The 14,543-nt window shown below is 46.1% G+C and overlaps 2 protein-coding genes across 2 annotated transcripts; both read right to left on the bottom strand.

Moving 5' to 3' along the window:
- Positions 1–6,163: 6,163 nt before the first annotated feature.
- On the bottom strand, positions 6,164–6,502 carry LOC120684956 (disease resistance protein Pik-2-like). The gene has a single exon (XM_039966809.1). It carries the CDS (start codon positions 6,500–6,502, stop codon positions 6,164–6,166), a length of 339 nt encoding a protein of 112 aa, XP_039822743.1.
- A 1,406-nt stretch (positions 6,503–7,908) lies between these two features.
- Positions 7,909–10,693, bottom strand: LOC120686384 (CBS domain-containing protein CBSCBSPB5-like). Its single transcript, XM_039968584.1, has 12 exons — positions 10,563–10,693; positions 10,287–10,455; positions 9,819–10,177; positions 9,589–9,702; positions 9,425–9,491; positions 9,213–9,318; positions 9,048–9,106; positions 8,837–8,955; positions 8,594–8,724; positions 8,404–8,483; positions 8,192–8,281; positions 7,909–8,100 (listed from the first exon to the last, which is right to left on the bottom strand). Exons 1-12 carry the CDS (start codon positions 10,691–10,693, stop codon positions 7,909–7,911), a joined length of 1,617 nt encoding a protein of 538 aa, XP_039824518.1.
- Between the last annotated feature and the right edge of the window lie 3,850 nt (positions 10,694–14,543).

The raw sequence follows: 14,543 nt of genomic DNA on the forward strand, positions 1-14,543 counted from the left end.
GTCTTCATTGACGACATACTTATTTACTCAAAGAGTATTCAGGAGCACGAGCAACACCTGAGGGTAGTTCTAGAGAAGCTGAGAATGCATAGGTTATACGCCAAATTCAGCAAGTGCGAGTTCTGGCTGGAGAAAGTAGCCTTCCTTGGTCATATTTTGACCGCAGGAGGAGTGGCAGTAGACCCCGAGAAGGTCGAAGCAGTATCCAACTGGCAGCAACCAACCAATGTCAGTGAGATCAGGAGTTTCCTCGGATTAGCTGGGTATTATCGGAGATTCATTGAGGGATTTTCTAAGATAGCCCGGCCCATGACAGAGCTGCTCAAGAAAGAGAAGAAGTTCACCTGGACGGAGTCGTGTGAAAGGAGCTTCCAGGAGTTGAAGCGAAGATTGACGACAGCCCCAGTACTAACCCTGCCGGATATTCATCGGGATTTTGTCATCTACTGTGATGCATCCCGACAAGGGTTGGGTTGTGTGCTGATGCAAGACGGGAAAGTTGTTGCATATGCTTCCCACCAGCTCAGGTCTCATGAGCAGAACTACCCAACTCATGATTTGGAACTTGCAGCCGTAGTGCACACACTTAAGATTTGGAGGCATTATTTGATTGGAAATAAGTGCGAAATCTTTACCGACCATAAAAGTCTGAAGTATATCTTCACCCAACCAGACTTAAACCTGAGGCAGAGAAGATGGCTGGAATTAGTTAAAGATTATAATCTGGAAATCCATTATCACCCTGGTAAAGCAAATGTAGTAGCCGATGCCTTAAGTCGGAAATCCTACGGGCCCAAGGATAACCATTTACGAGAGGAAATGGCACGATTAAATGTGCACATTGTCCCTCGAGGTTCCAGCCAAGTGATGAACGTTCAATCCACTCTAGAAGAAAGAATCAGGAAAGCCCAAAAATCGGACAAGGGACTGATGGAAATCCGGAGGCAAACCGGAGAAAATAAGGCCCCAGACTTTCGAGTTGATAATAAGGGAACGTTGTGGTATAAAGACAGAATTTGTGTGCCCCAGAAAGGAGATTTCAGGCAGATAATCATGGATGAAGCCCACAACTCAGCCTACTCCATCCACCCAGGATCCACCAAAATGTATATGGACTTAAAACAGAAATATTGGTGGAATGGGATGAAGGCAGATATTGCACGATTCGTCGCCCATTGCGATACTTTCCAGAGAATCAAAGCTGAACACCAGAAGCCGGCAGGATTGTTGCAACCCCTACCCATTCCGGTTTGGAAATGGGATGAAGTAGGAATGGATTTTGTAGTGGGCTTGCCCAGAACCCAGAAAGGACACGATTCCATATGGGTAATAGTGGATCGCCTTACTAAATCAGCTCACTTCATACCCGTACGGACCAACTATGACGGGGAGAAGCTAGCTAAGCTCTATATAGAGAACATAGTGAAATTGCATGGTGTGCCCAGCCGAATCGTTTCAGATAGAGGGACCCAATTCACCTCAAGATTTCGGAAGAGTTTGCATAAAGCCATGGGCACCAAGCTAGACTTTAGTTCCGCTTATCATCCGCAGACGGATGGTCAGACGGAAAGGGTGAATCAGATTATGGAAGATATGCTGAGAGCGTGTGTCCTCACTTATGGAAAAGATTGGGAACAAAGCTTACCCTATGCCGAGTTCTCATACAACAACAGGTACCAAGCAAGCTTGGGCATGTCACCGTTTGAAGCTCTCTACGGAAGAAAATGCAGAACCCCTCTGATGTGGTCAGAAGTTGGAGAACGTGCCCTAGTCGGCCCCGCACTCATAAAGGAAGCAGAGGAAAGAGTCGCCGAGATTCGAGAAAAGCTAAAAGCAGCCCAGTCCCGACAAAAGAGCTATGCGGACAAGAAAAGACGGGAAATAAGTTTCAACCTAGGAGATTTCGCGTATCTCAAGGTATCACCCATTCGAGGAACCCGAAGATTTCAGGTACAAGGAAAATTGGCCCCTCGGTACATTGGACCGTACCGAGTTCTGAAGAAAATTGGAGCAGTTGCATACCGCCTAGAGCTACCTGAAGAAATGTCGGATATACACCCGGTGTTCCACATCTCGCAATTAAGAAGGTGTTTGAGGGTACCCGAAGCAGAACATGTGACAGTTGAAACGATAGATCTGCAGCCAGACCTGCGATACCAGGAGGTACCGGTTAAGATTCTAGACACTGTCACCAGGAGGACCAGAAACTCCGAAGTGCGGATTTGCAGGGTCCAGTGGAGCAGACATGGAGTAGAAGAAGCGACGTGGGAACGTGAAGACGCTCTGAAGAAAGAATTTCACCACCTGTTTAGGAGCCAGCCGAATCTCGAGGACGAGATTCATTTTAAGTGGGGTAGGTTTGTAATATCCCAAAAATTTACCGAATTAAATCACGTGACAAAACATTTCTTTCAAAAAAATTTCTTATTGTTGAGCTCAAGTCATTCCTAAACCCCTTTTCTGATCGAGCCTCTAAATCTTCCTTGGCCTAAGTATCACCTAATTATTTTCTTCTCTAATCCATGATCACGCCAACTAGCTTCCTTCTTGCTAGTCCTTCTTCCTGTTGAGACCAACTCTGCAACACCCACATGCTTGACCCACGCACACGCACCCAGCACGCAGGCAAGCAAACAACTAAAGCACGCCAGGCAATGCACCCCTGCAACACGCACGCGGCCTCGACACGCCGAGCCGCGACCCGCGCGCACGCGCCGCCGCTCTGGGCGCACAGCACCGGTGACCTTGGCACAGCGCCGGCTGCGACGGTCGCCGCCTGCCCGAGGCGTCGCATCACCTCGCCGTTCGCACCCCCGCCCGTCGTTGACGCCCGCACAGTGCCCGCTGTCACCGCCGGCCGCGCAAGCGCACTGCTCCCTGAGCCCCACGCCGCGCACGCGCCCCTGCCCGACGCGTCCCATCCCGCCAGTGGCTCGCCGCGCCGCTCGGCACAGCGCCGCCGCCTTGGCTCTCGCGCACGCTGCGAGCAGAGCTCGCGCAGCCGCCGCATCGACCTCCCCTGGCCGCGCCTTCCTCGCTACGCGCCAACGCCCTCTGCACACCCCGTCCTCGCAGCCGCTGCACACCACCCTCTCCTCGGCGCCGCGCCGGTCCCAGCCGCCATTACTGCCCGTGCGCAGAGCACCGGCCGGCCACCACGTCCTCCCCTCCTCCACCGCCTCTCCTTGTCTATAAAAGGCGCCCCGGTCTGCTCTCCACCACCACCAAGCCATTCCGGCCACCACCTCCCCTTCCCAAGCTCTGCAGCACCGTAGCCACCAGAGCCGTCGCCGAGCTCGGGCCGCTGCCGTGGCCAGGCCACTTCACGCCGCCTCCACCCGAGGTGAGTAGGGGGATAGACTCCCCTCGGCTCCCTCTCCCTTTTGCCTCACTTCCCGGCTGCCATCTCGCCTCGGAGCACCGGCGCCCAACCCCCTCCCGTCGGCCTTCTCCCGTCCCCTGTTCTGTCGACGCGAGGAAGAAGAAAGGGGATTTTCCCCAAAGCCCCCTCCTTCCTTTCTTTTGTCTAAAGAACCCCTCCACCAGCCCAGTACCAATCGCCAAGCCCAAATCAGCAGCCAGGCTTATGAGCCATTAGCCCAACCCAATTAAAGCCTAGCACGTGCACGTGAACCCCTCCCCCATTTAGGATTAATCATTTTCGGAATTATTAAAACAGCCAGCCATATGTCCCACGTATTTTTTCAATTCAACTCCGATTCCATTGATTCTCTCTTCTAAATTCCACACAACTATTATACCATCATTTTCAGTGACCCTGGTCTCTGTCGAGCTCATTTTTAGAGTAGCACTAACATCTCTAACTAAGCCCTTCTCATTTATAAAGTAATCACCGATTAATCCTAAAGCTCCGGATTTAATCCTTTAACTCGATCGGCTTATCATTTCATGCGCCAAAACAACTCTGATCGACCCAAAACTTTACCACGTCTCTCTTAATATAGTTTTGACCATGCCATTAGAAGCACACCCAAAAATATCACTCCATACCCTATATCTTATGTGTTCCCGAATCGAGCTCAACGATAGACCCTTATTTTCTGTGTATTGATTGTGTGCTTGTTTGTGTACGCTGTAGACCACGGAGTGAACGTAGGAGAGCCCGTCAGTGAGCAGTACTGTGAGCAAGTGAACGAGGACCCGTTCCACGACCCCGAGCCCGAAGGACAGGACATCCCAGAAGGCTTTGAAGACGGCAAGTTCAACCCCATCCTTTGATGCATGTTTCTGTCCTAGTTTTTATAAACACGACCCAATGGCCTGTTTTATAAAGTTGCATATGTTTTACTTGCATGAAAACACGGTTGGATAGCTACCCCTTGATTTGTGATGACCATTCCTTGACCACCTAGATTAATGTCTGATTTTGCTTGGACGTTAATTGATATTAGAACGCTTAGGACTTTACTCATAACATAATTTATTTGATAAAGAAAATGTGTGCGTGAGGGAAGGGATAAAACGTGGATTTTCGAAAGATGAGTATGGACGGGATGGACGGCATTTCTGTGTGAATTGCCGACTGGTGTGCTTATGCCTGTGTGGCAGGGCAAAGAAGGGAGATATCCATCTTGTCGTGTCTAAGGACCGAGTTGGTGTGTCATCTCACCTAACTCCACTATCGTGCAAACCACTCGACCGTTGAATGGGCAACGGCGTAGCATAAATCCCACTAGTTGGTGTGGTAGCCATCAGGAGAGCTGAGAGCAACGGGTAACTAAGGAAAAGGGATAAGCCCCGAGTGGCTTATGCCCGGTTATACCTAAGTGAATGGTCAATGACCCCTTGGTGCATCCCGTGATGGCTAGTCAGGCTTAGCTATGGTGGGTAATGGCTATGTTGGGATCTACACCGACACGACGGTGTTCGAGTTGTGGTATCCTACTTGTGGGTAAAGTTGCACACCTCTGCAGAGTTAAGAATCTATTCGAATAGTCCGTGCCCACGGTATTGGGCGAGTTACGGTGTGGTCACATAACTAGTGTTTCTTTGGGATGGGCTGGTGTGAGTTGTTTTGGAATTGGTTCCGGCAGTTGTGCCGTGTGCTACGACGGACGGGGAGTCCGGTAGCAGTTTTAAAACCTGAACTCTGTGTTACTGCAAAAACTGATTTCTAAAAGGTTTTTCGTAAAATAAACCCCTGCATAAAATGTCGTTTTTCTGCAAATTAAACCGTAACCTTATCCTTGATTTACCTATGCATATTATTCTGTTATAACCCCCTCCGTGGGTGTGGTTGGACTTGCTGAGTACGTTTGTACTCACCCCACTCTTACTTTTTACAGAAGAAGACCCGGACTTCGTACCAGACGACGCCGAGTAGGGTTATCGTTCTACACCCAACCTTGCCTGTGGAACCGGCCCTGTTGAGATGCCTCCGCTGTCGCAGTACTCTGAGCCCGTAGTAGACCCTATGTGGTTCGCGGTCTGGTGTTATGTCGTAGCCTGGTTAATTATTATTATCATCTGTATCGAGTGTCCTCCAAGGTTTGTACGGTTTTGAACCATCTGATGTAATAAATGTGGCATCAGCCTCCTGGGACTGGTGTTTTGTATCACATTTAAGTCTTCTCTTATGAGGGGACGCTTCATTGAGAAATTTTAATTATTCCAAGTTCAAACTAAAAAAAATCAATCTGGGATATGAAGAGACAGAATGTAGATCTAAAGTGAGCGTATGTGTTACATCTTATTCTCAAGAACTTCTCTGATTTTGTTAATGAGTTCAACAACGTACCATGTTTCAATGCTCGTATAACTTTGCTCGCTAACTTGACAGAGTATGCTGCTCAAAATTCTCTTCATATGAAGATTTAGGGACACTGGCACAAAAGCAATGCATTCGAATTGTTCTTTCAACTGTTGGTACATCACATTAGCAAGAGTTGTCTTACCCAAACCACCAACTCCGACAATGGATATCACTTTCAGTTGCTTGCATGTGCCCTCTTGCACAAGCAACTCAAATAGTTCCTCTCTTTGGCCACTCCTCTCTTTGGCCACTCATACCATGCAAACGAGGGTCGATGTCAGCTGCCAAAGAAGGTGGGATTACAATGGTGTCAACCTTGTACCTATTGCGGCGCTCAGCCACTTCCTTGACAAGGGTCTTCATATCCTCAATTTCCATTGCAATTTGATGCTAAGTCCTTGCAGCTGTCAACAATCTCATGCTCCTACTAACGAACTCTTTGAATCCCTGTCGTGTGGCTGATGGATGGGTGTCAATGCACACCATGAATTTATCCATACTATCCTCGATGTCGTAGGACAGCTCCCTCACCTCATTTGTCCATATATTAACCTGGTTTTCAGTTATAGGAGCCTTCGACACCCTCTCGAGGACAGCTTCCATGCTCTCGAACTCGGCTTTCAGAAACATGATCTCACCCCTTCGGCTTGTCTGCAACTTGTATTCATCAGTTAGCAGCTCAGCCAGCTTGAGGAGGAGGGAACTCATCTCACTCGTTGCAATCTCCATCTTCCCTGGTGTCAACAAATAAACTTAGCTTACATTTTTACCACCGAAAGTTTCCAATACATTTCGTTCTTGCAACTTTTAGATGAGGAGCAGGAAGTACACTATAAGTTTGAATAAGTGGTATTTTGCCTTGCTTACAACTGAAGCCAAACAATTGTCAAAAAATCAAGCAACACTCCTCAGTGGACATTCAGGGTGAAAATGGAAAGAAAAATGGGAACAAACTTAATGTGTAACACAAATTTTTAATGGCAAAACCAAGAGATGATCTTTTTGATATGATGGCACACCCATATTGAGTGAAAAAGAAAAAAAAATCCACAGCTTCAATGGTTGCCACTTTCCATGGAGTATCATACCTGGATTAGTTATTGGTGGCCTAGCAATTCCTCCTTCCCTGTCTCCAGCAACAGATCAACAGTGGCCTATTGGCGAGGTGTTGTTGTTGCAAGCTTGATTGGAAAAGTTTTGAGGCTTCTGCTCTTTGTTATCTGTCTCCTGTCCTTCTTCTTTATCATATATATATGGCTGTGTTTAATTTCTTGATGCTCAAGGATTGGTAGGGTTGGTATTGACCTCGATGGATTGGTGGACCAGCCCAATCATAAGTTTATTTGAGGTTGCTCTAAAGGCCTGGAGAATATATGCATTGAATGACGCATATGCCACTGACGTGGTCATATATTCCGGGAATGTTTTAATGACTACAAAATTTGAATTAAGTGCCTAGACAAGTTGAGCGGACTAGCTAGGATATTCGCTCCAGATTAATTTAATGGTATACGAAAATTATTTTATTTGACCTAGAAAGAATTTTGGGTCCATTAATTATTTAATTGTAAGAAAATTCTTGTCACTTTTAATATATGGGGTTTTATATGCTCCGTGAAAAGGTACAGAGAAGTACCAAAATTATAATTTGATATATCGAGATCTTGTGTATAAAAATTTGGTACCAAATTACCATTTGAACCAAGATACGGATAGCTTCGCAAATTGTTATTTCACATGTGGTCAATCTATGAACTACTTTGGATTAGTGCGTTAGGGTTTGACATTAAAAGGATTTTTGGAGTGGGTCTTCAGATCCTTACCGTCCAAGTTGATGGAGTAGTAGTTGAAATGATCAGGTGTTTTACCAGTCAGATCGGTCGTCGGACGCAAAAATTAAAGATGTGATGGCATGCATCGTGCCTGTTTCTAGCAATAAACAAGATTGTGACTTTCGAATTCGTGCTCTAGGTTTGGTTGAACTCGTCTTAAAGTTGCTTCAGGGAAAACGCACTTAAATTTGTCCACATATTCGAATTTCTTTTGAATTCACGCTCGAGACTTTCGAATTTGCCCACGTATGCTAACGACGACGGTCTCAAGATAGCAAAAACTTGATGGCGTGGTATCAGTAGCTATCCAGATCTTCGGAGATACGCCATCACGCCGATCCCGGTGACGAGGGCAGCACCGGCGGCCACGCCGCTGTACGCCGCCGCCCACGCATCCCGGCTCGACATGCCCACCGCCATGGCGCCACCGGAGGAGGAGGCCACAGCCTTCCTACGCCCCGTGGTGCCGGAGTAGTCCAGGAACAGCCTCAGGCCCTGCAAAATTCAGCACAGACAGTCAGAGACCAGACGCATCGGCTGAATCCAAAAGGAAGAGCCGGGAACTCGCTGAGCTGAGCATGCGTGCCTTCCATCCGGCCAGCCTCGCGTGGTCCACCGCGGCGGCGAGGTCGTCGTCGGACGCGAGCACCACTTTGTCCCCGTCCTCGTCTTCGTACTGCACCCACAGGAGCAATTGCAAGTTTTTTTTTTCACAATTTACTGATCACTTGCTTCTATATATAGCATCGATCAACACGATACTATATGTTGTGTTTCTTTGCCGGAACGATGATGTACCAGAATCTGCGGCAGGCGGTCGGGGTCGGCGCCGAGCCTCCGGAGGATGCTTGTCACCAGCGGGGTCAAGCTCTGGACCTCTGAAAGGGAGAAGATTCACTTTGTCGGAAATGCTACAGTGCTCAATGGTTGCTGAACAGAAGCTGTGTGTACTGTAGTGAAAACGGCAAGTTTCAGTATGCTAGCGTACCACAGCTGAACCGGTGCATCCGGCCTCGCCTGTCCTGGAGCTTGAACGAGAACACAGAGGGGTACGCCGCCTCGCTGCCGGCCACAGAATCGTGTTGGGCTTCAGACATCATCTGGGACCTCGACGCCTCACTGATTAGGCGAACAAAGATCGATGGAGAAAGAAACGAAGCATGTGTAAACTGACAGGTGCAGACGGTGATCGCTCGATTCAGAAAGTTCAGGACTACTTGTGCAGGCAAACCTCATCTGGGACTGGGTGTCTGTCTCGTCGTCCAGGGGGCCCAGGGCCATGGCGGAGTCCCAGAACCGCTGGATCATCGAGGCCGCCGCGTCTTCACTCCCTTCGCCGCTGCTCTCAACCTGTCCCATCTTGGACAATCAATTGGGCATCTTGGACAACCCGAACATGCAATCGGCTTGGCATATGGATCATGGATGTGAACAGAACTTACAATGGAGATCGCCGCATGTGTGATATCGATCACATCAAGAATGGAAATGATGGAGCCGTCTGACACGGAAAGAAAAAAAAATCTTGAGACTGGTCACAACCTGCAGGTTGTAGTGAACGTTTTTTTAGGTTGTAGTGAACGTTTTTTTTTCCTGAGATGATGCACCTCTGTCCATCACAGGGAGATGCAAGAATTTGCGCTCTTGCATTGTCCGTAGCGCGTCGAGTATTGGCGTGTCAATCGTGGCGCATTCGGGATCAGGAGTCATTACCTAGAGTTTGCATCAAGTAAATCCCTTGACCTCTGAAGCTCAATCAGTCCCTTGGGCCTTCTCTTTAGGCGAAATTAGTTGGTTTATGGAATTCAATTGCACATACCTTCTCAACCGGAGTCGAGTCCGAAGAAAGATTCTTGGCGATAACGCGCATCAAGATATCCCTTGAACTGGCAAGCATGATCAGGAACCAAAAACGGTACGAAATTAATAGGAAAAAATTTCAGACAATTTAGATGGACACAAGAGAGCAATGCAGGCACTCACGTCAGAATGCCTTGAGCCTTATTCCCCACAGCCACTACAGCTGAGCTCGAATGCGCTTCGACCATCTTCTTCGTCGCTGCGAGAACCGAATCACCGGGCGATACCATGACGACTCTGTCCGAGATCCACAGGTTCAGTTCACAAATGTGAGATGATGTCTTTAGACTGACTAATAATCTGCAGAAAATGATGAACAGTATATTTTCCATGGAAGGGGTGTTCGAACCAACGTTGAGTCTGTGCTGGCGATTGCGGACAAGCACGGCCTGCACATTTGCTCCTTGAAAGCCTCAACAATGGAGAACTTGTCGTCACCATCGGGCACGTTGGCGATGGCCGCCTTCCCCTTCTCGGTCACCCTCTCCATCCTGGCGATGGCGTCGTAGAGGCACTTGGCGATGTCGAGCATGGCGACCACCTCGCCGTTATCCACCACCGGCAGGTGCCTGAACTTGCCCTGCACCATCTTCTGCAGCGCCTCGACGGCGAGCGTGTCCGAGAGGACGAAGATAGGGTGCCTCGTCATCACCTTCCACACCGGCGTGTCGTCGATCTTGAGCTCCCGTGCGATCACCCTCGTTGCAATGTCCTAACGCATGGGAAGCCATGGCACATTTGATCTTGTTCCGACCATTCGTCGATGGTTGGTTACAAAGGAAATTAGCTAGGAAAACTAAAGAGGAAGAAAAGGGGGAGACCTTGTCGGTGAGGATGCCGCAGAGCAGAGCGTTGGAGTCGGTGAGGAGCGCGGCGTCGGCCCGGCGCGCGGCCATCCGCCGGCAGACCTCCAGCACGGTGGTGCTCTCGGGCACCGTCAGCGCCCGGGACAGCCGCAGCCGCTTCACCGTGCGCTCGCCGCCCATGGTCCTGCATGCGTTCATCCCATTCATGGTCATGGCAGAGATCGACCGATCAGGTTGTTCAATCGCGCAAGGCGAACGAATAACGTGTCTTCGTGGAAGAACGATGCGTACATGGACCGGGAGAGCCCGGGCCTGGGGCTGTCGGTGGCGGTGGCGGTGGCGGCAGCGGCTGCGCGGCGCGCCATGGCACCGCCGCTCCCCATGGACAGCGTCCGCCGGGGCGGTGACAGGCCGCCGACCATTGCTGCGGACGGGCGGCCACCAGGTTTGGGGAACGGGACGTGACACGGGTGCCCTCGGAGCGCCTAATTGAGGATACCGGGAGGTCGCCCTGGCTCCCGCGCTTTTTTCTCTAGGTAAATCATGTCGCCGTTTAAACTTGCACGGGTGCTCCTGAGTTGCCCAATTATAACCTGCGGTGGGGAGTGATCCCTTGTCAACCCCAACACCTGACTTCGGAAATTTAGCTACAAATTTGTAGTCTGTTCGATACAAATTTAAAGGTTTGCTGAAACATTTTCCAAATACATCTTTCTTGTCCTAATAATTATTGGTTTGTCCTACATTTCACCCCAACTCCCTCAAATAAAGGGAGCGAAGAATCACTCCCGTACTGAGATATGATCATTGGGGAACTGTAAAACTCTCTCTCCCAATAATATATAAAAATGGTAAATAACACTTTGTTTGAAAATATTTATTGGGAGATTTCTGAAGATACTTCTCATCCAATTTGAGATCAGGCTCAATCTTCTTGGTTCATTAATTTACCTTGAATTGATTTGACCTACATCATTTACATATAATATTTGTGAAAAATTATAAAGCATACTTCCCTCTTAGGCTCTTACAATTACTAATTGGAGGACTCCTTTGGGAGCCTCCACGTTAAACTCACGAGACACGTTAATATAAAAATTTAGAAATTTCTAAAGATTGAAAACATCCCCACATCTATAAAACATATATAGTTGGTCCCCACTACCAAGCCATTAAATGCTATTTCTCTCAATCCTCATGCAGCCACATCACCTCAATTGTTTTGTACATCAGATGTAACATGATATCTTCATTTGGGTCGTTGGATGTTGTCTCACCAGTTAATTTTCCACTCAAGTCATTGTTGCGAGCAACTAAGAAAATGGCAGCATGCAACACCCACCTTGGCCCCATTGATTGTTGAAAGACTGGCAGTCATTACTCAAAAAGTTAATAGTCATTTTAATTGCATTGTTGCCCTTTCAATCCACTACATGATCCACGTTGCCACTAACAAGCAATTAATAAACTGCCACGAGAGCAGGCCGTGGCGACGTGGTACTAGCAGGACTGCAGGAGGTAGCAACGGTGGGAAGAGGAGCATAAGAACGGGTGTTTACACTAAAGAGACAACAACAACTGAGGGCAAGAGATGGGATGAAGGGCGGCGGTGGACTTCATCATGTCATCAATGTCGATGTTATATGGGATCGATAGTGTGTTTCTGGAAAAGTGTCATGATCGTTCATGTTGTAATCGCTGAACAGATCGATTTACGAAGAAGAACGACAACTAATAAGTATTTATTACTATTTCCCTCTTCTCTGAATTACGCATGTCATCTACATTCCGATCAACTTCATGCATGTCTCTATCCATGAGATGCATACCTTATTGGTTTCTTTCTCCTCTTTATTTCATTAATTAACCAAAGAGTAATTCAGAAGTCTATGATGATTTTGATGCATGAGATTTGTCATATGGCTTCCAACATCGTCATCTCTACAAATGCACCATTTATATGATATTTTATTTATTAAAATATACCATTTTAAGTTTTTTTTGATAACTTGATATAATATGTGTGTGTAATTGCTTATTTGTAATAACATATGCTCTCCATAGCGTTTTATCCAAATAATTATTTCAGTTTTTGCTCATAGTTCTCGAAAAGCTCCCTCCATAGTGTTTTATTTGAAGAATTATTGTATTATCTATCATAGTTTATCCAAAAGCTCTCTCAAATCTTGCACCAACATACGGGGAATCATCTACTTTATTTGGTAGACTTGAATCATTATGGATAATTGTAGTGATTATATATGTTCTGTTTTCTAAAACATCACATAGATCTGCCACTAGAAGTCTAAATCTATAGTAACCCATAAATCTAAATCTATTAGTCTATCTCTTTTTAAATAATCTAAATGGCCTTCTATAAAAAATCTAATAGTTATGGAAAAAGTCTAAATTACTCTCCTAAACTATAGTCAAAGTTTGGATAACTCCCTAAACAATCGTTTGGTTTATTTTACACACCAAACTATGCCCTTTGGTTCAGATTACCCCTTAATACAATTCGTCCTTTTCATTTCTCCATGCATTGGTGGAGTTTTAAGTTAAAATTGTACAAGATGATAATACACATCATAACACATCTTAGAAAAAAAATCATAATTTTTTTATCAATATTTTGATAGGTTAGAATATTTAATAATAAATTAATCATTGAAGTACAAAATTATATGAAAAATAATGATAAAAAGTTATAAAAAAATTTAATATGCATTGTGATGTCTTCTACTAACCTGCAAAATTTGAAATTAAAATTCGACTTGTGTATGGAGAGAAAAAAGACAAATTATATATGGGGTAAAATGGACAAAATTACTTAGTCTAGGGGGTAAATTGAACCAAGTTATAGTTTAGTGGGTTATTCAAACTTTGTCTAAGGAAATAAATTGGATTTTTTTCCAATAGTTATTATGAAAATAATCTAAAGTACCCCTATTGTATCTAAGTTATTAAAAATAATTTTAAATGTCCTTTTGAATTTTTATGAAAATTACCACCTTGTAAAGTTGTAATCATTAAACCTGACAAGAAATCACGGCTCATTTAAATCACAGCTCATTTCTCACTCAGCTCGGCTCATTATCTTTTGGAAAAAGTCTATATCACCCCCTCACCTATGGAGGGTAGACTACAGGAAAAAGTCTATATCACTCCCTCACCTATGGGGTGGACTACATAACCACACAACCTATGAAACGGTCTATATCACCCCTCCAAAACGGGTCAAATTACCCCCTAAAGCAGTTTTAAAAAATTATAGTAAATCACAAAAAAATCATAAAATAAAAAATCTAATTGTGTTGGACTCCAAATGAGTAGATCTACACAGTGAATATATAATATGGTATACTTTAGTACATTTTTTTACAGCTATGAAGAAAAGTATAGATCTAAAGCTACAGCAAAAAATATATTGAAGCATACCATATTATATATTCACTGTGTAGATCTACTCATTTGGAGTCTAACACAATTTAATTTTTCATTTTATGATTTTTTGTGATTTATTATGATTTTTCAAAACTACTTTAGGGGGTAATTTGATTTTTTATTTTATGATTTTTCTGTGGATTATTATGATTTTTCAAAACTACATTAGGGGGTAATTTGATCGGTTTTGGAAAGTTCAGCATATGATATAGACCATTTCATAGGTTGGGGTTATGTAGTCCACCTCTCATAGATGGGAGGTGATAAAGACTTTTTCCTTAATCAAGCCAAGTTCATGTTTCAGCTCGCTAAAATTAATAACCATCTCAAGCAGCCTAGCAGGCCATGAGTACTAATAGGCCAGCAGCCCACGACCATGAGAGCCCAAGTCAGACCAACAAACGCTGTCCCTTCCTTTATCATAGCATACATGATACATACTAGGACGAACGGCGCGCTCCGCGCGCACTCAAGATGAGAATGGGCCGGGTTGACCCATTGGGTCGCTGGCCCGACCCACAGTAGTAAGGCCAATGGGCCACCGGGTCGGCCTTAAATGAGAAACGGTCCATTTAGAGCCGACACCTGTTGACTCGATGGGACGATAGGGTCGACCCATGGTGTGATACTTCCCCACGTGACCCCTCCACAAGTGCGCCGTCAGACTCCTCCGCTTTGGCATGGAGGCGAGTGAGTAGGCGGCGGCGGGTGCGCTGTCCTCCCCTTGGCAGCTCGCCCTCCCCTCCGGCAGATCTCCCCTCCGATAAGCTTCTCGTCTCTCCTTCCTTTCCCACACGATGTCTCTTCGTCAGATCTCCATGCTTGATT

This window comes from Panicum virgatum, chromosome 8N, assembly GCF_016808335.1.
Source record: "Panicum virgatum strain AP13 chromosome 8N, P.virgatum_v5, whole genome shotgun sequence".
Taxonomy (NCBI): Eukaryota; Viridiplantae; Streptophyta; class Magnoliopsida; order Poales; family Poaceae; genus Panicum; species Panicum virgatum.